Below are 26,595 nucleotides of genomic sequence, written 5' to 3' on the forward strand. Positions count from 1 at the left end.
TTTAATTAAAACATATTTTTAATAATGTGGAGAGTTTGGATACAGTTTAATACTAAAAACTTGGTCTATTTGAAAATTTTAATCTTTTTTTAAAGAATTTTATATTGTGTGCACGCTTTCTATAAAAAGGTGCCAAAAAATGTAATATTTATAATAGAAAGCGTGTTATGGACCCAGCCTTACAATATTTGGTAATGAGATTTTGCATCCAATAAATATTTTTATACCCTACAGCAATTTAGTGGGGATGGTATATTGGGTTTGTGCTGATGTTTGTAACATACAAAAATATATGTCCCATGCCGAATACTTTAATTCCAATCGACTTAGAATCGTTTCTGAGTCGATTTAGTGAATTAAAATCGGTCCATTATTTCACCCATACAACAGAACCCCCGAAAAAGGCTTCTGAGCTCATAATTATGTTAAATATACCTGTACGATAAAAGCGGCACAACTAAGTTTTATACAAGCCTTGATGACCTTGTCTAATTTCAGAAAGATCGGTCCCCATTTGACCCATACAAAAATATATTCACAAAACTTTATCGGGCTTTGTTCATATTTGCCCCTAGCCCCCATATAAAGCCTCTTTTAGAAAATTCGATTTTCATCCATAATTTAAGCAATTTATCGGAACAATGAATTATTATAAAAAATAAATCACATTTAAACCTTTTATAGATACATATATTAACTTTGGTACAGATCAAAGAATAAACAAGAAGTGAAACGCTGTCATTTTTTTACAACAATAACATTACGCTCTTCTCACAGACGAGTGCTGTGTAAATCCAACACATACGTCAAAATTGTATTCTCTCCCAAAACTTCTAAACTTTTTCGCGAAAATTTGAGGATAATAGCACTTTGAAATATTGTTGATCACTTAACATTATATTTTATAATTTTTTTGCACAATTTAAACACACTTAATAGCCCGAAAATAATATAATTTTTACAAACGAAAAAAAAAAATATTTTTTGTTTTTTGACATTAAATTTTTGTTGTTTGAAATTAAAACTAAAAAAAACAATGTTGTAAATTTTCGTATGGTAAACGAAAAAGATATTTCAAATAAATAATTTATTTTTCAATATTATAGATTAAAAAACAAATAGACGTGTTTATAAAATGTTTATAGATAAAATATGTGCAAAATATCTTAAGAAACCTTTCAAAGTATAAATTGAAATGTAATATTTTTTTTCAATATTTTTCAATACTATTTTTTGCAACTATGCTGACTTAAGAATTCTACTAATTCATTCTTAGAGTTAGGTACCGGATGACAGTAGACTTAGGTACTTTTGACAACAGTTTCATTTCTTATTTATTCTTTGGTACAGATATAAACTTGTATATGTCAAATTTTACCACTATGCTGGTAATTATAAACCTGTTTTCAGCTTAGTAATTTCTTTAAGAGGAATTTATATGGGGTGTGGTCGACAATTTTATTATTAGCAGTGTTGCCACTTCATGTGTAATTACACATATTGTGTGTAATTTAAATTTCCATGTGTAGCCTATGTGTAATTGATCTCATGTGTAAATTATGTGTAATTTAAAATCTCATTGTATTTACATAAGTATTACTTATTTTATATCAAATTTGTCCTTTCAAACACTGGTTTTCGCTTTACAACACGTTCATATCTGTCCTTTTCTTGCATATGCAACAGTTTGTACACTTGTTTGAATAATAAGTCGGTGTTTTTTATTAAAACAAAACGATCCACACACATTTATTTTCCCTTTGAAACACTTAAGGACCAAATAGACTACACAAGTGGCTTGACAAACTTACCAGTATATTACGCTTGTGCAAGCCTGTTGTGTAGTGTATGAGGGTGTTTCGTGTTTGCACAAATGCTTGCGGTTTGTTTGATCAAAAAACAAAAAATTTTGATTTTTACACAAACATATTGAATTTTTGTCAATCCATTTGTATTGTTTATATTCATAAATAACCAATTTTTTTTACAAAATTTATGTTTCGAAGAAAAATTTACATCTGTATCTTTGCAAGTCTGCAAAAACGTGAAAAATCGGTGTTTGTGCTAGCAATGTTTGTGTAGTGTGTGTTGAAATAAAAAAGGGATGTTTGTCAAACCGCTTGTATAGTCTATTTGGGCCTTTAAGCAAAAAGTGTCCGTCCTTTTCTAATATGTGCGATTTTTTGAAGTTTGTTGAAAGCCGGTTGTAAACAATAACGAAACTAGAAATAAGAAAATTTCTAAATAATCAAATTTAACTCAAACTAATTTTGTTTCAAGTGTGTAAAAGTTACATTGTTTTTTAGATCTAGTTAAATAATAATTTATTTTAGGGATGACTGGAAGGAATAGCTTCAGATTCCAATCTGATTGGCTAAATAAATCTGAAATGATTGTCATATGCTTTAGGTATTCTAGTTTCTTTTAATGTCATTTTTCAATCAGAAAAGCCAATTCTATATAAAATGAAAAGTGATGTTTTTAATATATTACAAATTACATAAAAATGGATGTTTTGAAGTCAAAAAGCGTATGGCAAATCAACGAATCAGATGAAAACCTATTTTCAAACATAAATGATATTTATATTGGAGTTGCTTCATATGAATCATTAACACAGATATCTGCATCAGAAAAAACAATCATTTTTCAAGATTGTAGAGAATTTTACTTGGAGGCAATTCGTCAAATAAAATCAATATTTGATTTTAGTGATCAAATTTATTCTATTGTAGATATTGTTAATCCAAAAGTTGCTCAATCTTTTGAACCAAAGACATTATCCCTATTAAAAAAAGATTTCCGTCATTCGAGACAGATTTACAACAACTTGATAATGAATGGCGACAGCATGATCTATTAGACTTTAAAAAATTTTAACTTAATGCAAGCCTAAACTGGCCTAATGTTTTTAAATTAAAAAATTCTTTAGAAGAATGTTTGTTTCCCAATCTACAAAAAGTAATTCAGTTTATTTTAATATTACTTTTTTCAAATGCCTCTGCTGAAAGAATTTTTAGTAACTTGAAAAATTCCAAAACTGATTTAGGAAATAGAATGTCTTCTGAAACAATTGCATAAATTTTTTTACTAATGATTGTGCTGATGTTTGTAACATAGAAAAATATTCGTCCTATACCCTCCTTAAAGTATACCAATCGGCTTAGAATCATTTTCTGAGTCGATTAAGCTATGTCCGTCTGGCTGGCCGGGGCTGTCCATGTAAACTTTGTGCGCAAGGTACAGGCCGCAATTTTGAAGATAATTAGATGAAATTTGGCACACTCGCTTCTTTTGGCCCAAGGACAAAGGCTATTGAAAATGGTTAAAATCGGTCCATTATTTCGACTAGCCCCCATACAAACGTACCCCCCAAATAGGGCCTTTTGGCTTATAATTAATTTAAATGATCTATTATGTTAACAAAAGTCGACAAAACTTAGTTTTATAGAACTTTAAATGACACTACCGATTTTTGTAATAATCGGGCTTTATATGGGCTTCCTATCCCCCATACAAACTCCCCTTCAGAAAATGACTTAAAGGTCAAAATTCACTTACAAACACTAATAACACTTTTAAATTCTACATAAATAATATTGAAGAAGACGTAACTCCCCCTACCAACATTTTTAAGAATAGGGCATATTTTGCCCTACTCCCCTTTGTAAAAAAATTATTTTTTTTGCCAAAATAAAAGTAAAAATTCTCCGAAATAAAGTTAAAAAAACAAACCAAATGCTTTATTTTTTTGAATAATTCCCATTTTTAACATACATACTGACAGGTGTAGGGTATCATATGGTCGGCTACGCCCGACTATACATTCATACTTGTTATTTTTGTTTACATAAAATAACAAAAATATGAAAGTACAAAAAGTATCCGAATACATCATACCTACCACATTGCGAGTAAGTTGCAATAAGTTATATAATAGTTTTTAATATTGAAGTTATATTCAAGAGATTGATGTTTGCTTAATTGATGAATGTACGCTCAATATCACAATATATAGTGAAATTTTCACATATTTATATACAATTTGTTGAGTGGAATTTTAAAAAGAGCCTATTATAGTATAGCGTGTTACGCTTACAAAATCCAATAGACTAATTTGGGGACAGATCTCATATTACATCGACGCAAGTGTGTTACAAACTTTAAGACAAAATCAAAATACCGTTCCCAATAGTGTGGTGTAGGGTGCCGCCCAAATGGCTGCTTTGAAATTAACGATAATCGTTTTTTATATATACAGTGAATCAATTAAGTAATTTAGCTATGTAAAATTTTATTAATTTTATGAAAGAACTTTATCTGAACAATTATTTTTAGCAAAATAAAGCAATTTTTTGTTGTATTTTTTTAAAGAATATCTTATATTTTAATTTTCTACCATAAAATGTAAAATTGTTATATTATTAAAGAGATTTTTGATATAAAATGTGAACGTATTGTTAATTTTTTGGAGTCAATAAAGTATTTTGCTTTTTTTTAGGTTTTCATATTTTTCATATTTTCATATTCATATTCATATTTTTAATATTGCTGCATTATTTTATAAAATTTAATATTTTTATTACTCCTATATATTAGAATAACATTTTTTAGATATTTTAGTAGTGGAACGACTAAATTTGGACATTTCTTAACCGATTTATTATCCTATATACCTATCAGAATTTATCAATATTTGACTTAACATGAAATCTATCGTTTCTTTCATTAAATTTCGACAATAATAAGTAATTTTGAATTGGATACATGATATATTAGATAATTAATGGATTTGGACCAAGAAAAAATGTTTTGTGAGGTGTAAATCTATATATTATAACAAAAATAATCCTGGTTTTTGGTCATTTTGTATTGATAAACAAAAACTACATTACGGAAACTCCATCTATTTGGGGAGTACGTACCATCCTAGCCACTCTAAGTATGGGGACATCACCATGTACCACTATAGAACTACTAAATGCTAAAATCTTGATTTTCAACCTCATATTTTAAATTCTTTATTTTATGAATAAGATACAGTAGGCGTATTTGGATCTGGATAGTTATCCTTGAATTTAGGTTCTAAATATATATAAGTGTATGTATTAGGTAAAAAAAATATTGCTTTTGTTGACGTTACGGTATGATAACCACCTCTATTTAAAAATATCTAAATTAGGTATTTTTCCTGTACTACACGACAGTTCACTTTGCATTGATTCCAAGCAACCTAAGGTCTGTTTAGAGGTCTAAATTTAAAACATAGTGTTCCCCCTAGTTCGTATATAGATTTTGAAAGAGATAAATCAGGAGTCCAATAGTTTTCATTGGATACAAGTCTCCTCCCTTTGGCAGTTAAAGATTTTGAAAGCGCACTCTGTGCGTTTTTTCTAATAATTCTTTGGATTACTTCATCTATTACTGTATTTTATATTCTTTAATGTTTTTGATTAAATATTTCATAATTATATTTTATTGATTTACACTTGTTCTAGAAATCTAAACTAATTTTTTATATCGAAATTACATCATTATTATCCTTTAAACATTTTAAGGCAATTAACATCACATTTTCACCCAATGAGGATATGATTTTTGCAAATCGCAATTGGAAAATACTTAACACTCTTCCTTTTAACAATAAAACTATAAATTCCAAAAATAATTAAAAATAATTTGAAAACCCAATGAAATTAACAGGAATTCTCAATATGCAAAATACTTTATTGACATGCAAATTCTGATGAAAAATAATAAAATGCAACAACAAATGCACCAAAATTTGTATATTAATATTTTTTCTAATTTTTCCCATTTACCACAATCTCTATTTTTAATTAGAAAATATATATTTAACTTTTACCTGTTTTTTCGAATTTTATTTATGAACAAAAAAATATATGAAAAACGAAAAAGTATAAATACCAATAAATAAAAACTATTTTAAAAGCAATTATTATTATTATTTTTAATACTTTGGTACTTTCCTAAATAAAAATTAGAGTCAATTATTATTGAGAATTTTTCTTTTAGATTTACTATGAAATATATTAAAATTTTCTGACAATTACCGTATTTAGTGCACTTTTTAACACTTTATAGATATTTGTGCTAAAATAAATTAATTAAAATTCATCAAATTCTTCTTCACTGGCTCTACTGTCATACAATTTCCTTTCACCGAAAATGTTGTCTGCTAGATCCTCCAGTAATTAACTGTATTTACAAAATCCTTTTTGTCGATTTCTTGGCAATAAAAATGTTTTAACATATTGCACTGAGATCAAGATTTTCAATCGAAGGTAGGAAACTTAGGACCGTTTCAAAAAATTGTTTTTTTATTTTTTCCAGTATTTAGTTCATTGAAACGCATTGTTTTAGTGGTATTAGTAAAGAAAAACAAATGAAATTAAAAAATTTTAAGTATACTTTTCACTTCTAGAAATTTGTTTAGGTACATTTTTGTAGTTGATCTTTTACATCACTTATTTCGGGCTCAATATACTTAATTTCATGATTCTAGATTTAATATTACAGAAAATTTAAAAACGAAAAAAAATACAAATAAGTTAAATTTTTCAAGTTCTCACCTAATTCTGACTCTATATACTAAATTTCATGTTTCTATGTTCAATATTATAGAAAATTCAAAAAGTACTTTTTGCAGAACGAAAAAGTACCAAAAAATTCCCATTGTTTTGTGTTGCATGTTTCTGGGTTCATCATTATAGAAAACTCAAAAAATACCTTTTGAAAAACGAAAAAGTACCAAAAAGTTCCCCTTTATGGGTTCTCACCTAATTTAAGCTCTACATACTTAATTTCATATTTCTAGGTTCAATATTGTAGAAAATTCCAAAAGTACCTTTAAAAAAACAAAAAAGTACCAATAAGTTCCCCTTTTCCGGTTCTCACCTAATTCCGACTCTACATACTTAATTTCATATTTCTAGGTTCAATATTATAGAAAACTCAAAAAATACCTTTTGCAGAACGAAAAAGTACCAAAAAGTTCTCTTTTATAGCTTCTAACTTAAGCCAGGCTACACATGTTTTTATCCAATAACAACACACTGCTGCTCTAGCTGCCTTGTTTTTATAAATAAGAGTACAATAACAAAATTTATTATGTATTTTGTTTTTTGCACTATCTGTTTGAGCATGAATACAAAATCTAAACATAAAAATGGCAAAGAATTATTATTATTATTATTATTTTTAATACTTTGGTACTTTCTTAAATAAAAACAAGTAAGAGTGCTATATTCGGCTGTGCGAATCTTATATACCCTTCACCATAGTGTATTTTAAACATAATTGATCTTACAGTCTAGTTAATAAAAACATTAAAAATATTTGAGTCGATTTAAGCCGAATGTTTCGGCGGCGGCTCAAGCAACTAAATATAGTTCAGCGGCGGCTAAGCTCCGACTCGAGGCCGGTCGACTTCGACCTCTGATTCATTGCTGGTAAACATTGACGAGACGTAGATTTTGTTTTTGTTTATCGTAAAAAAAATTGTTTTAAAAAGCACTTGGAAAAAATTTGTGTTAGTTTTAAATTTCAAACTTACATTATTCGCATAAAAATTATTGTACAATAACACACAATCTACTCTCATATAATTGAAAACGTTTTAAATACTTTTTTCTATTCATAGAAAAATATATTTGCAAAACAAAAGGGAAAAATATTTTATTTTAACAAAAAATGCAAATCATATTTTTTTGCTGTGTATACTTTGTATGTTTGAATTCCAAACATACAAAAAAATACACAGCTGAATAAAACCAAATACATCTACACACACACGTGTACATCTTTTTCTATGTACAGTGTTTTTGTTGCTTTTTTAACAATTTTTTGATGAAATTTTCAGAGGTTGTCTCGGATTTTTGCTCATATCTCCGTTATTTACCGACCGATTTTGCTGATTTTAAATAGCGATCTTCTCGAAAGCATGTCTAATAGAATTATTGAAGATTTAGACATCGCCGATATCTGGGGTCCTCTAAAAACTGATTTCAACAGACAGACAGACAGACAGATGGACATGGCTTAATCGACTATCTATAAGGATCAAGAATATATATACTTTATAGGGTCGGAAAATTATATTATAGAAATTACAAACGGAATGACAAATTTATATATACCCTTCTCACGAAAGTGAAGGGTATAAAAATGACAAATAACATATCAATTTGGTTTTGTTGTGGCCCAATCGTCTAGGGCAGGGTTCGCCAAACTATGGCTCGCGAGCCAAGCGTGGCTCTTTGGATGTGGAGCTGTGGCTCTTTAGTTTCATACACACATTTTATTTATTACAAAAAAATATATATTATAAAATCATTCCGATTTAATTAATGAGCAACGCAACTAATATATATGTATATATATGCGTACACAACATTGTAACTTTTTTTAATCGTTCTGTACATGAGCAAAATAAAAACAAATACTTTTTGAATGAGAAAGAAAGCAACACAATTAGCTTTTCGCTCATTTCATTTTAAATCCGGATTGTGTCATTTGGAACTGGTATTGGATCTCTAGAAATTCAATTAATAAATTTAAAATATAAAACTTTGTACTATGGAAAATTATCAAAGTTTAAAAGCAAGTTGGAAGAGTTAGGTAAAAAGCTAACCAACAAATGAAAATCTAGAGTCATTTTTGGAACTTTAAACAACATGTTGTGAAGCTATCACTCCTATTGAATTTGTTCCATGTACAAGTTAATATTGTAAGTAAATGTTTAATTCTTTAAAGTATTAATTGAAAAGTTCCCTATAAACTAATGGGGTATCGTATCAGAGATAAGATGTAATTCATACTTTCCAAAATTTTAGTGTTTTTTTAATTAAAACATATTTTTAATAATGTGGAGAGTTTGGATACAGTTTAATACTAAAAACTTGGTCTATTTGAAAATTTTAATCTTTTTTTAAAGAATTTTATATTGTTTGCACGCTTTTTATAAAAAGGTGCCAAAAAATGTAATATTTATAAATATTGCACGTTTTAATGACAGTGCTCTATTTAAGATTGATACATTTTTAACATAAAATGTGGGCTATAAATAAGAGAACAGAAAGCGTGTTATGGACCCATACAACAGAACCCCCGAAAAAGGCTTCTGAGCTCATAATTATGTTAAATATACCTGTACGATAAAAGCGGCACAACTAAGTTTTATACAAGCCTTGATGACCTTGTCTAATTTCAGAAAGATCGGTCCCCATTTGACCCATACAAAGTGTCCTTCTTGAATGTCCAAAATTAACTTATAAAAACAAATATTTGCCCCGATATTCAGCACAAATAAATATTATATAAATATATTCACAAAACTTTATCGAGCTTTGTTCATATTTGCCCCTAGCCCCCATATAAAGCCTCTTTAAGAAAATTCGATTTTCATCCATAATTTAAGCAATTTATCGGAACAATGAATTATTATAAAAAATAAATCACATTTAAACCTTTTATAGATATATGGTTTTAAATTTGGTACAGATATAAACTTGTATATGACAAATTTTACCACTATGCTGGTAATTATAAGCCTGTTTTCAGCTTAGTAATTTCTTTAAGAGGAATTTATATGGGGTGTGGTCGACAATTTTATTATTAGCAGTGTTGCCACTTCATGTGTAATTACACATATTGTGTGTAATTTAAATTTCCATGTGTAGCCCATGTGTAATTGATCTCATGTGTAAATTATGTGTAATTTAAAATCTCATTGTATTTACATAAGTATTACTTATTTTAAATCAAATTTGTCCTTTCTAACACTGGTTTTGGTTGTCATTTATTTTCGCTTTACAACACGTACATATCTGTCCTTTTCTTGCATATGCAAAAGTTTGCACACTTGTTTGAATAATAAGTCGGTGTTTTTTATTAAAACAAAACAATCCACACACATACATAGACATTTATTTTCCCTTTGAAACACTTAAGAACTAAATAGACTACACAAGTGGCTTGACAAACTTACCAGTATATTACGTTTGTGCAAGCCTGTTGTGTAGTGTACAAGGTATATTAATTTTATAAGGTAGAGTCATCGGCGAATTCAGAATACCGAGAGAATTGGTTATGTTTTTTTTATATGTAGTTTGACATTGTGCCTGCACTTGAAGGCGAATTGGCTGTCAGGGAAAAATGTCAAAAACAACTGACAAATAAATCAAAGCGAATTTTTGTTAAACAAAAAATGTTTATAAATTTGAATCTGTTTGTAATTTAATTTGATGTTTTTAAAAATAAAACTAATTTCGTGTAGTATTATTATTGGTTTTAAAACATAAACGAATAAATTTTGTCTTTAATCACAAATTTGACATTAACAAAATGAAAACAAAGTTTGACATTTACAAAATGTAAACAAAGTTTGACATTAATTCTACACCACGGCGAAAATAGTAGCAAAAAACGATCAGCTGTTCTGATAACACTACCTTATAATTTATATATCTTGTGTAGTGTATGAGGGTGTTTCGTGTTTGCACAAATGCTTGCGGTTTGTTTGATCAAAAAACAAAAAAAATTTGATTTTTACACAAACATATTGAATTTTTGTCAATCCATTTATGTTTCGAATAAAAATTTACATCTGTATCTTTGCAAGTCTGCAAAAACGTGAAAAATCGGTGTTTGTGCTAGCAATGTTTGTGTAGTGTGTGTTAAAATAAAAAAGGGGTGTTTGTCAAACCGCTTGTATAGTCTATTTGGGCCTTTAAGCAAAAAGTGTCCGTCCTTTTCTAATATGTGCGATTTTTTGAAGTTTGTTGAAAGCCGGTTGTAAACGGTACATATACATATTTTTATATTAAACAATAACGAAACTAGAAATAAGAAAATTTCTAAATAATCAAATTTAACTCAAACTAATTTCTAGTGGTAATTTTGTTTCAAGTGTGTAAAAGTTACATTGTTTTTTAGATCTAGTTAAATAATAATTTATTTTAGGGATGATTGGAAGGAATAGCTTCAGACTCCAATATGATTGGCTAAATAAATCTGAAATGATTGTCATATGCTTTAGGTTTTCTAGTTTCTTTTAATGTCATTTTTCAATCAGAAAAGCCAATTCTATATAAAATGAAGTCAAAAAGCGTATGGCAAATCAACGAATCAGATGAAAACCTATTTTCAAACATAAATGATATTTATATTGGAGTTGCTGCATATGAATCATTAACTCAGATATCTGCATCAGAAAAAACAATCATTTTTCAAGATTGTAGAGAATTTTACTTGGAGGCAATTCGTCAAATAAAATCAAGATTTGATTTTAGTGATCAAATTTATTCTACTGTAGATATTGTTAATCCAAAAGTTGCTCAATCTTTTTAACCAAAGACATTATCCCTATTAAAAAAAAGATTTCCGTCATTCGACACAGATTTACAACAACTTGATAATGAATGGCGACAGCATGCTCTATTAGACTTTGAAAAATTTTAACTTAATGCAAGCCTAAACTGGCCTAATATTTTTAAATTTAAAAATTCTTTAGAAGAATGTTTGTTTCCCAATCTACAAAAAGTAATTCAGTTTATTTTAATATTACCTTTTTCAAATGCCTCTGCTGAAAGAATTTTTAGTAACTTGAAAAATTCCAAAACTGATTTAGGAAATAGAATGTCTTCTGAAACAATTGCATAAATTTTTTTACTAATCAACAACACATTATTCATCACAAAATGAAAGAATTTATAATCGGCTGTGCCGAATTTTATACACCCTTATCCATGTTGCGTTAATATATGTTCTTTACCTAATCCGAGCTCAACATGCTAAATCAATATTATAGAAAATTTGAAAAAGTATAACGAAAAGATACCAAAAAGTCCCCTTTTATGGTTTATCAACTAATCCAGGCTTAATTTATTGTTTCTAAGTTCAATACTATAGAAAATTCAAAAAGTACCTTTTGTAGAACGAACATGTACCAAAAAAGTACCCTTTTATGTGTTCTCACCAAATCCGGTGTCTACATAATTAATTTCATGTTCCTAGGTTTAATATTACAGAAAATTCAAAAAGTACCTTTTGTAGAAAGAAAAGTATCAATTAATGGGTCCTCAGTTAAGCCGGGCATACTTAATTTCATGTTCCTAGGTTTAATATTAACATAGCCCCCATACAACTAAACCCGCAAAATAGGACTTTTAAGTTCATAATAATGTTTAATATATTCGTATCTCAAAAAAATGCAAAACCAAGTTCTTCATGAACTTTATTATCTTCTGCTCTATATGCCGCTATATTGTTTAAAGCTCAAAAACTTTTAAAAAATTATGAAATATTTTTCCTTCTTTTCTATAACATATGCATAATGTCTGTGAAGCTTATGAGATATTTGTTCAATACTCTCGATGAGGGTTGGTTTGTTTGGTTTTATAACGAATTTGTTTGATATTCACACAGAAGGAAATATTTTCTTACAAACACTTTATTGAAATAAATTTAAGTTTCAGTAAATTATATATATGTTTTTGTTTGACTTTTATATATGTTTTTGTTTGACTTTTATATATGTTTTTGTTTGACTCTTATTTTTATGTCAGCATGTGGAATATAACAATAAATTAATAAAATAAGTTAATTGATATACATAATTTTTATTTGGTTTATAACACACTGTGTGTAATTTTTAAGTCATGGATGAATAAACATATACGGACACCACTATATGATGAAAGATAAATGAAAAGATAAGAAGACCCGTGTCTTCCAGTTTTGCCCAAAGTCATGCACTTTTTTAGTTATAGGCCCCAAAGATTTGGGTCCATGGTTTCATTTTTCAAGAAAGTGATAATTTTCTCAGGCACATACCCAGCATAACATATTAATTAATATCATTTAAAAAAAAGAAAAGGTATCCAGCAGGGCTCGAACAACGAACCCCCAGTTTATTAAATGAACACCCTAGACCAGGGGTCGGCAAACTTTTGAATCGGAAGAGCCAAAATTTACAGTTTACAAAACATGGGTTTTAAAAGAGCCACGAAATCTTCATTTATTGAAACATTACAAATACTTTATGAATTGACTTCAAAAACAATTTTGTTTTAATTATATACTTTTTTTTCTATTTGACATTTTTTTAATCTATATATGTATATAAAAGAGTAGCGTTACTGACTGACTGATTCATCATCGCACAGCCCAAACGGATGAACCTAGAATCATGAAATTTTGACAGAAGATGTGTTTTTGGTTATGTAGATCCTCTAAGGAGGGATTTTTGGAAATTTGTACATTTACGGTAAAAAGGAGAAAAAACGGATAAAACAGGTTTTCTTAATTATCTTACACAATATTAGTGATACAAGAAAAATTATAAATGCACTGTATCTACTCTTAAAATTAGCAAATGGGTGTCTGGTACTTTTTTGAAATTCGTACTTTTAAGGGGTAAAAATGTTAAACAAAGGGGATTTTGGTACCTTTTTGGCCCTTATAACATTTAAACTAATTAACATAATACATTTTTTTAAATATTTCGGTAAGTGCCGCTCCACACTAGGAAACTTTCGTAGAGAAACTTTTTCTTAATTCTCTTTTAAAGTTTCCTAAATGTCCACACATAGAAACTTTTATTTCAGAAACTACGTATTAATTGCATTGGTTTTTTGTTGTACGAATGAGAAGAATAACAAAACAAAACAAGTTTCCGAGTACGGGAAACTCCGTACCGTGAGAGAGATGAATGATATTCCTTCTCTTTCTCTCTCATGCAAAATCAAAAGTTTCCCAAAAAAAGTTTTCTAGTTTGAACCGGCTTCTCATCTCCCAAAATTATAAGACACCTGTTTCGTACTTTTTTAAAATTCAGTCCAGTAAAAGAGAGAAAACTGTATTTATGGTACTTTTATTTAGCACATTAATAAAACTTTTTCGGTTTATTGAATTATTCCTATTAAATTAAGGACTAGCTCTGAAATATTTATTGTAGTAAATTTTTTCCATTTCACTGGGAAAATAAAGTACCAATAAGGGAAAAAACGGGAAATTTAATTTGATTTAAACACATTGAGCCATTTTTTTTTTTTAAATTTGAAAAATAAGTTTATTTACTCACACAAAATAAGCTGTTGGTATATTATTTGGGAATACGAGTACTAATGCCTACATAAAAACCAAATTCGAGTAAATTGTTTGGTCCTTTTTGAAAGCACTATTTTTCTGGAACAAATGAATGCAGATTTGAATCGTTTGAGTTTTATCTGTGATATATAGATTTAAATACGGAATATTTTGTAAACTTAATTCTCTAAAAAGTATATTTCTATGTGAAAAGGTAAAAATATGATTATTAAACATACATCGTCCTCATTGAATAAGATTCTTTTTAGTACTTTTTATCTCATAAATGGTACATTTTTAATTTTCTAAAATTTTCAACCTGAGAACATTAATTTTAACATACATGACCTTGACTGAATAATATTCTGTAAGAATAGAAGTACTTTTCTATTCTTCAAATGCTACCTTTTAGATTCTTTATAATTGTTAATCGGCCCTTATTAAATGAGAATTTATTGAGAGAGAATTTTGTATTTTTTCGTTTTTCGCGTGGTACTTTTTAAAATTTTAGATATTGAAAATAAAATTTAAAATGTAGGGGGCTTAGTGAATGAGAATCTAATAAAACGGACTTTTAGTACTTTTTCACTCATTAAAATTATATTTTTTGAATTATATAAAATATTGAACACAGAAACATGCTATTTTTGATTAAATTATAATCTATTAGAGTTATTTTATAGTACTTTTTTCAAATAGTACTTTCTAAATATTCTATAATGTGGAAGCTAAATTAATGAAACTAAAAATAAAATCTTCTTACTGAATGCGAATTTAATCACTTAGTGGTATCCATATCCATATATAAATATATATTTTTCTACCCAGGAAAACATACATTGTAAAGTAATGAGTTAAAAAGCTTAAAAAACTGCTTTTTACTACTTCTTAATTAGCATTTTAAGTCATTATTTTAACACGGAGATGTCATTGGAGGCAAGTACTTCATCGCTCGCTTACAAATAGGGAGTCATTACAAATAGGGACTTCAAGAAGTCGTTATAAATAGGGACTTCAAAAAGTCATTATAAATAGGTTCTTCAAGAAGTCATTATAAAAAGGGAATTCAAGAAGTCATTATAAATAGGTTTCATTAAATGACATCAAATTTAGATTTTAAATATAAAAGTGTGGAAACAGAAATATTTTCGGTTTCTGATTAAACGGAAGCACGAAAATCCAGAATTAACACAAATTTAGAAAAAAAAAGTAATTATTTTATAAAAGTAGATATCTTTTATAATTTTTAACAAATCTTTAAACAATATTTCATTGTTATTTGTTCTATTTTATTTATTTTACAAAGAAAACGTGATTGATATCGCAAAGCATGTTACATGTTCAATATTTATCGCGTAATCCGTAATAAATATGTATTGCTACTAATTTTGGATTTCAGAAAATTGTGGTTTTCTGGTATATGGAACACAAATTTAGAAAAAAAAGTAATTATTTTTTATAAAAGTAGATATCTTTTATAATTTTTAACAAATCTTTAAACAATATTTCATTGTTATTTGTTCTATTTTATTTATTTTACAAAGAAAACGTGATTGATATCACAAAGCATGTTACATGTTCAATATTTATCGCGTAATCCGTTATAAATATGCATTGCTCCTAATTTTGGATTTCAGAAAATTGTGGTTTTCTGGTATATGGAACACGAGCCATCAATATTACATGCTACACGTTCAATACATATTACAATACAGCAAATATCATGATAAATATTGAACGTGTGACACTGCCCTTAAAATTAAAGGTTCCTTCACATTATTTTAGGTAAAATTGGCGTGCTTTTAATAGACAGACGGACAAGGTTAAACTGAATGACAAAATTAATGATGGTAGGTATAAATGCGAAAATGCTCCAAAACTTATAATATTTCTAAGAATAATAAATAAAATATATTTTTAACTGTCTGTTAGTAAGCTTCAAAAATTATTATTTAATTTTTGACAATTTTAATGACAAGAGGACTCCAGAAGCAAATATAATATTAACCTGAAACATTTTAACTTGTTTCCATTTCACGAATAGTATGAAACTTTTAAAGTATTCTCTTTCTTTCCAAAAAAAAATACCCCAACATATTAAAATTATATTTATAGACATTTTTTTAAACAAACAGTCGAACATAGCAAGAAATTTTTGAAGTTTAGTTGTATGGGGGCTATGTGAAATATGAACCGATGTTAACTATTTTCAATAGACTTCGTTTACAGTACCATAAAAAACCATGTGCCAAATTTCATTACCTCTAAAACTGCGACAAGCCCAGTTGTATGGGCATTACAATCATAAGCACAAACCCAATATAGCCTCTCCACTAGAGTAGTGTAGGTTTTAAAAAATATATTTACTTATCACTTGTTCGTACACTCCACCTGTGTCGAATTTTCACATATACGAACTTCATACCACAGCAATAAATCTAGTTTCAAATTTATCCAAGCCTGGTGATATGGTAATTGTTCCAGGAGATTTTAATATTCACTGTCGATACCAGAAGATTCTTATCACCCAATGCTTGAAGTTACTGCAGCCATTAAATTCCATTTGTCGCAAAACCTGACTAAAATAATAAAAAGTCTTTAATTTTAAAAAGCTGATTATCCCATTTTTTATATTTCCATATAATAATTTAAGTCTGCATAACATGAATTTAAATGATGAAACTTGATGACATAGAATCCTCTTAAGATTCGGAGATTTATGATATGTTTGCTCATTTCATTTCCACTTCGTATTCCAATTTCAAATTAATTTGTCCAAAATTGCATTAATCCACCGTATTGAAAACTATACAAAAGATACAATTTTTGAATAAATGTAGTTCCGACGATGTACCTAGTTGTATACTTCGAAACTCCAACATATCAATTAATAATTCATCACATTTTATTGGTTATTTTTCTGATTCTTGGAAAAAATTATACATTATTCCTTTGCTCAAAGTGTTATTTTTAAATTCTTTAGGGAGATTGCCACTGAAATCCTTTTAGACCAATTTACAATAGTCCTATCTCCATTCCATCAGGGATTTAGAAAAGGATTTTCTACTACCAATATTATTCCTAATATTTATTAATAATTTTCCTTCTTGTATTAAGAATTCCAAAATATTAATGTACTCCGATGACGTTAAGCTATTCCTTAAACCACTCCAACCAAATGGTTCAATACAAATTGAATGGATCTGAACTTAAAAAACGGTAAGCAAATGACATTCTACAGACGAAGTCCAGAACTCTTGTAGATTTATGGGTATCATCATGATAAAGTTGTTGTATCCCTTGGTTTAGGGTTACTACTTGATAATAAATTAAATTTTAGTTTCATCAAACGCTGGGGAAAAGAATTGGATGATCCTTATGTCTCAAAGAAATCATTCGCCTCTCTTGTGAGACCAATTTTGAAATATGCGTTTTTGTTGAAATACTTTTTTTGTTTTAGATTTTAAGAAATCAACTTTATGCATTAAATATTTCTTTTGTGTAATATTTTAAAAATTAAGTGATGACGAATTTTCATTTACAAGACTTTAAAGAATACGTTCATAAAATTTTGTTGTCGGGAGTAGTTCCATAAACACCCAAAGTTAAAATTTGAAAAGTAGAAAAGTAGACATTGTAATTACGAGTCGTTTGATGTATATCTCCAAAATGTGGTATCACTGCGGAAAAGCTTAAATATTGGAAAATTAAATTTTACATATAATTAATTAATTTACATATAATTACAAAGCCACAATAAAATATTAGCATACAGAGATGTTAGAGCGAATACAACAAAATTGCGAATTTTTAAATTCTGAATTTAATATTAAAATCACAGTTAATACTAAAATCACAGTGCAACACGAAATAAAATAAACATATACGGACAACACTATTTTATAAAAGACCAATAATAAGAAGACCCGTGTCTTCGACTAAAGTCCTGCACTTTTTTAGTTATAGGCAGAGTAGGTAAAAACATCGCTCGCGATTTTATTAATATCGCTCGTTTTAAAATTAAAATCGCGAGCGAGTGAACATGAGTTGAATTCGAGTTAAATTCGAGCGGAAAATCAGCAAATTTGTATTTGCAAGAAAAAGGTTTTATGGTAGCAATAAAAAATTACTAGGAAATAATTATGTGTGGATATGTGGCCGTAGATTTTATGACGGTCACAAAAAATGAATTCTAAGAAAGTGTCAGAAAGGAAATCTTCATCTTTTATGTAAATTTGTATATTTTTCCATATGCACATTGATGAACATCGACAAAAATGAAATAACTAATTACAAGGCGAATAAGACAACAAAACAAAAATTAAAAAGAGTTTACACAAATATTTTGGAATATTGGAAAACGAAGAAGTTATATGATCCTGAAATTGGACTTTTGCTAGATGTGGCTTTATCAGTTCCATCAACAGAGGTTTCTGTGGAAAGAGCATTTGGTGTAAAAATGAATTTAAAGGTTATGAAAAAATAGATTTACACACCAGAAAGAAGAGATAATAAAGTACATATGTACATACATATATGATGTCTTTTATAAAAATTATTTGTATAACTTCATTTACAATAACACTGACAACTTTTCGCTCACAACCTCAACCAAATTCTTAAAAATCCAAAAGGACAAAAAAATACATACATATCCATGCATATATACAGCCATACACAAATGCATTTTCTTAATATATACATATGTATATTCATACGCTTACTATAAGTATTCCAACTCCATTTGCACACGTCAAATGGGTAAACACGTAATAAAACTAGAAGCAAATTCTTAGAAATTTAAAGGAACAAACATACATACATACGAGTGCTCCAAGCTTGTATGAAGGAAAAAAAATTATTCTACAGGCCGTCCCCGCCCTTAGAATTGTTCTATGGGTTATAAAAATAAGTCGTGCAAAAATTAGGTCAATAGGATTACGTTAACTGGTGCCGCAACGGCTCTGAAGTTTAAAGATGCATTTACAAGGGGAAAATATGCAATTTTTTCAGTTTTCACAAAAATAAAACAATTGTATTACTTAAAATACATCTGTAATTACTTGAATATGAGTTTTTGTCCTTATAGAATAAGGTAAACCTGTTCTCAGCTATGGTCGAAAATTTGGATATTTTTAATGGTCGTTTCAAAATTCAAATTTTAGTTTTTTTGAAACTTTGTTAAACAAATTTCAATACTTTTGGGAGAACTCATATGGATTTATGGACAACAGATTAGATAATAAAACAGTAAAATTATTAGGTCAATACCTCTTATAGTTTGCCTGTACTGCAATTTGAATTCTGTGGACCGTTAAAAATATCAAAATTTTTAGCTGAAAACAGGTTTACGTTATTCTATAAGGACAAAAACTCATATTCAAGTAATTACAGATGTATTTTAAGTAATACAATTGTTTTAATATAATATTTTCAAAAATATGTTTATTTATTATCACATTACGAATTCAAGTGCTCTGAGACACGATAATGGCCTGGGGAATTTTTCACAACTTTTACATTTTTCAACCAATTTTTGTGTTTTTTATCTTTTTGTAACGCTAATTCTGTGTACATTACGATTCTTTGACAATAAAATACAAAACAAATTATTTAATGACAAAACTTTTGTGAAAACTTAAAAAATGCATATTTTCCCCTTGTAAATGCATCTTCAAACTTCAGAGCCGTTGCGGCACCAGTTAACGTATTCCTATTGACCTAATTTTTTGCACGACTTATTTTTATAACCCGTAGAACAGTTATACAGGGGGGGGGACGGGCAAAATTCGAAACTTAGTTTTTTGGAGCACTCTAACATACATACATACATACATACATACATACATACATACATACATACATACATACAAACATACATACATGCAGACATGCATACATACTGCAAATAACACTATGCAACAAATTGTGGGTCTTGGTCTGTGGGGGTGAAAAATTCCCATGATAACTTAAAGTACTAGGTTAGATTAAAGCCCCCAAACCGTTCGGCGTTGGTAGGTCAAACTTTTATGTTATCGGTCGTTGAAAGTTGCGATTTTTAACACTAAGTTTATTAAAACTTTACAAATACTTTCAGAATTCACTTCGAAAACATATGTTTTGTTTAGCTATCTGCAGAACAACATTGCAAGGAATATATCTTGCAGATTTCGGACCACAAATATTGATTTTTAATGGACACGAATCCATTTTGTAAACACATGTTATGCAAAGATATAAATGTTTATTGGAGTAGGACGACAGTGGTACCATTTAAAAGGTCTTTCGAAAGCTCATTAGTAAATGTAAAAATCTCCAATATTCATAACGCAGCTTCCGTAAAATTATAAAATATTAATTAAATTAAATATATAATAAAATTAGTCAAATTTTATTTAATTTCTATGTGATTAAATGAATCTTGTATTTTATTATTTTTTATATTCGCGTTTTTTGTCATTGACATTTCTAAAGCGTGCAATTATTTTCAAATTAAAATATTTTTTCCCACTTTTTTATACCAAATGTGCAAAAAATCAAAATTTTTCTGTTTTAAAAAAAATATTATAGTTGAAGTTTTGAAAAAACATGTTTTAAGTATTTAAATATACTCTTTCCGCATTTTACTTATACACAGTAAACAGTGCTTTTCGCAGAAAAATTTTTTATTTGGCCATTTAGTTAGCCGTTTAAATACAATTTTTTCGATTTTCCATAAATATGCTTTTATTCGGAAACCGCAATGGCACTTCGAAGGAGCTTTAATATGATACCTCATTCGTTAATAGTTTCTATTAATTAATGTTAAAAATCCGGTTAACTCACTATGAACTTTCAATTAGCTATAGCGTAAAAGTTTGACCTAGCAGCGAAAAATGCTTCGGGGGTTTGAATACACTAATGGCATGACTTAAAAAATTACATTAAAAAAGTGTAAAAAAGTTCATTCATGTAAAAATCATGTAAATATATAGATTTTCATTTCAACGGTTTTTTTGCGTTAATAATTCATTTAAATGATAAGTGCAGTTAATTGTAGATAAGCTAGGATATGTCAACTGCAAAAGAAATTTCATCAAAATTTCTTATTCGCTGAAAACGCGTTGTTTCTTGTGTTAAAAGACAATTCAAAGAAGCACACCTAAACCGCTTATTAAAATTGGTAACAATTAACATTATTCGGTAGCTGACAATGATGCTTTTAATGCTTATATCAAAATCGATAAGCCGTTAGAAAAAAGTACGACTTCGCTTTAAATGCATTGACAAAAGTCCGGTCATGTGTATGAAATTTATTTCCGAACTTTATATAGATTTTTATTTTAACGGTTTTTATATTATATAAGGCGAATTCAGATAAGGTGGTGGTGGTTCTGCAACAACAACATTTCCCATGTATTTTGTTTTTGCTTTTCGTAAATGTCAAAAACCATAAGTACGGCGAATTCATTTGATGAAAAATTTTTGTAAAATATTTATATTATATTAAAAAATAAAGATAAAGATATTAAAATTAAAATAAATATATTCTGAATTGAAATGTATATAATAACAAACTTTGACTAGGAAACCAGGCGAATTAAGAAAAAAATTATCAGCTGATTGATTAACACTACCTTATATGAATTCGCCTTGATATACGCATTAAAATTCAGAAATAGAAGCAGAAGATAATTATATACAAGCAGTTATTGGCTAACCACAAAAATATTTGCATAAAAGTTTCTCGGGTGCAGAAAACGCAGTATTTTTAAAATCAGGAAAACTTGCGAATCACACCTTCCTGCTAAATAAAATTAATAAAATTATTTTCTTTTAGGTTGTTATTAATGAGGTCTGTAGCAAAATATATAAGCCATTTAAAAAATATAACCATTTTGCATTTAACGCAATTTTTAAAAAATGCATTCGAATATGTGCATAAATAAATTAAAACTTCATAATTTTTAATCTACTGCACAATAATGCATAATTTTTTTAGTTATAGATTGTAAATTAACGTATTAATTCGCCATGTTAAATAGTCTATAAAAAATGTGTGCTTAGATTTATTAAAAAAATTTTGAAGAGGTTGAAAAAACTTTTAAAAAGCGAATTTTCCACGAATATTTAAAATATTTGGGTTAAATTAATTTGTATCCACACTTACATTTTGGAGTTTCAGGTAAAAACGTAATTTTCGGAATTTTTTTTCTTTTAACTTTAAATCGCTATAACTTTGGCGGCTTTTGCTAAAAAATATTCACGAGAAGATATTTGTACTTCTAAGATGTTAGACAATGTCCGCACAAATTATCGTTGATGTGCTATTAAAAAAATTTCATATTTTTTGAACCTCAAAATCTAAATTAAAAAGAGATATAAAGAGAATTGACTCCGTCCAAAAACAATTTCTTTTATTTTGTCTCCGTAATCTATGAAAGTCGATATGTAGTTATAAACTCCGTATTTTCAAAAGTGGAAGAACATTCTTAAATATTTTATTCTTTGTAAATTTATTGAATGGTATGACAAATTCAGAACTCGTACTTCGAAATATCGAATTTATAATTCCAAAAAGTCCAATAAGAAATTATATTCCTCATAAAATTCAATATTTCCGTACAAACTATGCTAACTTTGATAGCTAAATTTTGGACTTGCAGTTGTAGTGTTTAATATGTATTTATAGAATATGTGTAAATTAATTGAAATTCATAAAATATGCTTGCCTGTAAGAAATTGTAATTTTCATTGGCGAAATAAATAAATTTCATAAAATCACTTTAACGCATAAATTTCAGTTCCGTTCAATAGTTGTTACGTAAACCAAATTTATGTTTTAAAAATGTATATTATTTTACTTTAAATTAATCACTTTCAAAATTAATTTTTTCAGGATGTCTAACCGTCATAGAAGAACTCGAATTTATGGAGCTAATTATGACATCGGAGAAAGTTATTACAAAAAACAACTTAATGATTTAGACAACAAATCTATAAGTAACAGGTATTGTATTCTTCTATGATAGCATGTGTGTTTAAGTAAGTACTTTCCAATAAAAAATATCTGGTATCTTTATGATAGAGAGTAATAAAAAATACGCGATCGTCAACTTCCAAGTTTCAGCTTATAAACAAAGCATTGCCCTTTTTGCTGAAATCTCAATTGCTAAGAAGTAATAAAAAAAAAACAACTGAAAAAATGTATTTACAGTTAAAAGTCATGTTTTTACAGGTCGAATCCAGCAAAATCAAATAATTTGTATACCCACCATTATAAAAGATGTATTACAACGGAATGATTTTGTAATTCCGTTTGTAACACATCGACCCATATATATTCTGGGTCCTTATCCGACCGTCTGTCTGTATGTTGAAACACGATAGAGTCCGAATGAGCTATAGGGTTGAAATTTTCCACAAATATTTTCCATAGATAATTGGTATTGAAAATGAGCATTATCGGTTCACGATTTTGGATAGCCCCCATTCAAGTGGACAATCGAAAAACAGCTATAACGGGTATATCTGTTTTAAAAGTACGAGTATAACGATGGAATTCGACACAAATGAGTTTCAAATGAGCCAAAATAACCTTTAAAATTTTATGATAATCGGTCCATAACCCCACCCCCCATACAAGGTCCTCTTTATTACAGTTTCATGCGAGTTAAAATCTATATACCAAATTTTGTATGGATCGGTCTATAATTACAAAATACGAAATTTGACGAGCCAAAATCTCTCTAACAATTTTTTATGTGGATCGGTCCATAATTGACCCTACCGCTCATATAAGGTCCCCTTAAAAAAATAATTACATTACTTGCTTAAAAATCCGAGTATAGCGATGAAATTCAACACACATAAGTTCTATGCGAGCCAATATCTGTCTATCAAATTTTATGTCGATCGTTCCATAATTGACCCTACCCCCCATGTAAGGTCCTCTTTAATAATTGACTTTAACACTCATTACTGGCTTAAAATTACGAATACAGCGATGAAATTGGAGACACATAAATTTCTTGCGAGTCAAAACATGTCTACTACATTTGATGTGGCTCGGTCAATTCAGAAAATGACTTTAACGCTTATTACTGTCTTCAAAATACGAGTATAGCAATGAAATTCGACACACTAAGGCGCATTACTGGCTTAAAAGTACGAGTGTAGAGATGAAATATGACATAAGTAAGTTTCTTACGAACCCTACTTCTTATATAAGGTCCTCTTCAGTAAATTTGATGAGTAATATCACCCTGATGTTTATAGGAGAGCATTCTTTTACGGCATACGGTTTGATGGTGGATATATTAGATTCGACATAGTCGAATAAAGCACACTTACATGTTAATCCTTGATATATACAAAATTTATTGTCCAGAAAGGCAAAAATATGATACAAATTAATGTGTTTTTTTACGTTTGATGCCAAAAACGATAAATGTTTGTATTCCATATTAGGAAAAATTATTAAGTGCCCGTTTAAGGGGGATAGCAACGATCAAAACAAATTTACAAACATAGGAATTATTTTTGATTTTAATAGAAAGCTCACACTCACTGGTTTGATGAAAATCTAGAAACTGTCAAATAATTATTATGCATTTCGACAGCCAGTGTATATCAAAGTCTACATATAAAGAACTATCAACTGTTCTCCATCAAATTAAAGTCTACATATAAAAATCTATCAACTGTTTTCTATCATTCTCCTACATTAATTCAGCTTCCTCAAAATTTTGTTGTTGTATTTCTGTTTTTTTTTTTTAATTAGACATGTGCGTCAGCAGAATTTTCTAAGCCAACACGCATGCTATAAAATCTCAAAAAAATTAAATATTTGTTTTTTTACAACAAAAATACATTTATACTAATGGTAAAAATTTTATGTGTATTATCGTTTATCTTGCGGTAAAAAATATGTTGCCCAAGCAAAATCTAAATAAAAACGAAATTTGTGCTTTTTTATACCCATCACCTTCGTGAGAAGGGTATGAATGTCGAAAGATTTAACGTGAGCATCGGCCTTGACGGCCTTATTTCACTGTGGTCTTTTTTATCCACCGGGTAGACTAGAGACGGTCTACCATGCTCCCCTGAATTCCTCAATGAAGAACTCAGGTAGCAATTTTTGTACATGGATGGTCCGGAAGATTGATTTTATGATGTGATGAAAGAGTTGCATTATTCAAGATGCAATCTCTATCATCTAATGACCCATTCCAGTGTATTCCTTAACCCCCGCAACTACACTACTGAGATGGCTCTATTGTTTTGGGAACAGCACCTATGGATCAAAATGGATCAGGATCCCTCTTTTATGAACCGATCAATGTAACAATGGAAATAGGAATTTCCAAAGGCAATTAATTCCAAAAATTTCCCCGACAAATAGTCGCGCAGCATGTATCAATATATCCTGTTGAGATGGCAACAGCACCGAAGAACTTCCCCGAAGCGTAAAAAGGCATACTAAATCAGTACTAATCTCCAATATATGGAGACTTTCCCGATCATAAAGATCGAAGTACGGGATGACAGGTAACCATTGAATACTGACCTGACTTAAGTTCTTGCTTGGTAAAATTAATTTTAATGTTCCATCTCGACCAACCCGTAACTTTCAACCCTTGAAAATAATGTACTACAGCTCCGTGTATGCTAACAACGACTCATTTCGCCGCATATGTGAAAATTTTAACAAATGTTGTCATTTAATAGATTATTTGGAAAGTAATGCTATTGTAAAAAGAAAAATTATTTTGCATTTGTGTTTAACTTTAGTCTGTAAGCATTTATATTAATCTATAGACCAAATAAATAAATAAATTCCCCAGCATATTCTAGCGTCCCACTACTCAAACGGTAAGAGATACCGACTTATTCAATGAGAGAATTATGCAACACTTTAGGTATAGGACATATCAGTCCTTAAAATTAAGTATGTAGAGTTAGAATTAGGTGAGAACCGGAAAAAGTGAACTTTTTGGTACTTTTTCGTTTTTTGAAAGGTACTTTTTGAGTTTTCCATAATAATAAACTTAGAAACATGAAATTATGTATGGAGAGCCCGAATTAGACGAGAACAAATCAATGGGAATTTTTTTGGTACTTTTTCGTTCTGCAAAAGGTACTTTTTGAATTTTCTATGATAACTTGAAATTAAGTATGTAGAGTCGGAATTAGCTGAGAACCGAAAAAATTAACTTATTAGTATTTTTTAAAGTAGGGTAGAAAGGGGATCATTCGCCATAGGGGCACATCTGTCAATGCGAATAACTTGAAAACCGAGTAATCGATTTTATCGCATTATTAAATTTTGTTTTCGTTTATCGATTATCTATCATCCCTGAAAATTTGAAACATTAACTTTACATATGATGGGAGGCAGACATGATTAATTGTTTTTCAAAGGGCTGTGAAAATATTTCACTGTGTGAACTTTTTGTGCTAACTTTTTTAGTTTTTGTGATAGAAAAAATATATTGGTCAGTATTA

At 28.7% G+C, this 26,595-nt stretch overlaps 1 protein-coding gene across 6 annotated transcripts in view; it reads left to right on the top strand.

The window, feature by feature from the left end:
• LOC124420391 overlaps positions 1-26,595 on the top strand; it is a 95,604-nt gene that overhangs the window by 18,481 nt on the left and 50,528 nt on the right. For 3 of the 6 annotated variants that reach the window (XM_046953000.1, XM_046953001.1, XM_046952999.1), the window contains exon 2: positions 22,988-23,098. In XM_046953000.1, the coding sequence (XP_046808956.1) occupies positions 22,989-23,098 (110 nt within the window). In that variant the 5' untranslated portion in view covers position 22,988. Of the gene's footprint in view, positions 1-8,711; positions 8,750-17,272; positions 17,329-21,923; positions 21,944-22,987; positions 23,099-26,595 lie in introns of those variants that run through there. The other 3 variants (XM_046952997.1, XM_046952996.1, XM_046952998.1) reach the window with 3 other exon arrangements.

The sequence above is a fragment of the Lucilia cuprina genome, chromosome 5, assembly GCF_022045245.1.
Source record: "Lucilia cuprina isolate Lc7/37 chromosome 5, ASM2204524v1, whole genome shotgun sequence".
In the NCBI taxonomy this organism is placed as follows: Eukaryota; Metazoa; Arthropoda; class Insecta; order Diptera; family Calliphoridae; genus Lucilia; species Lucilia cuprina.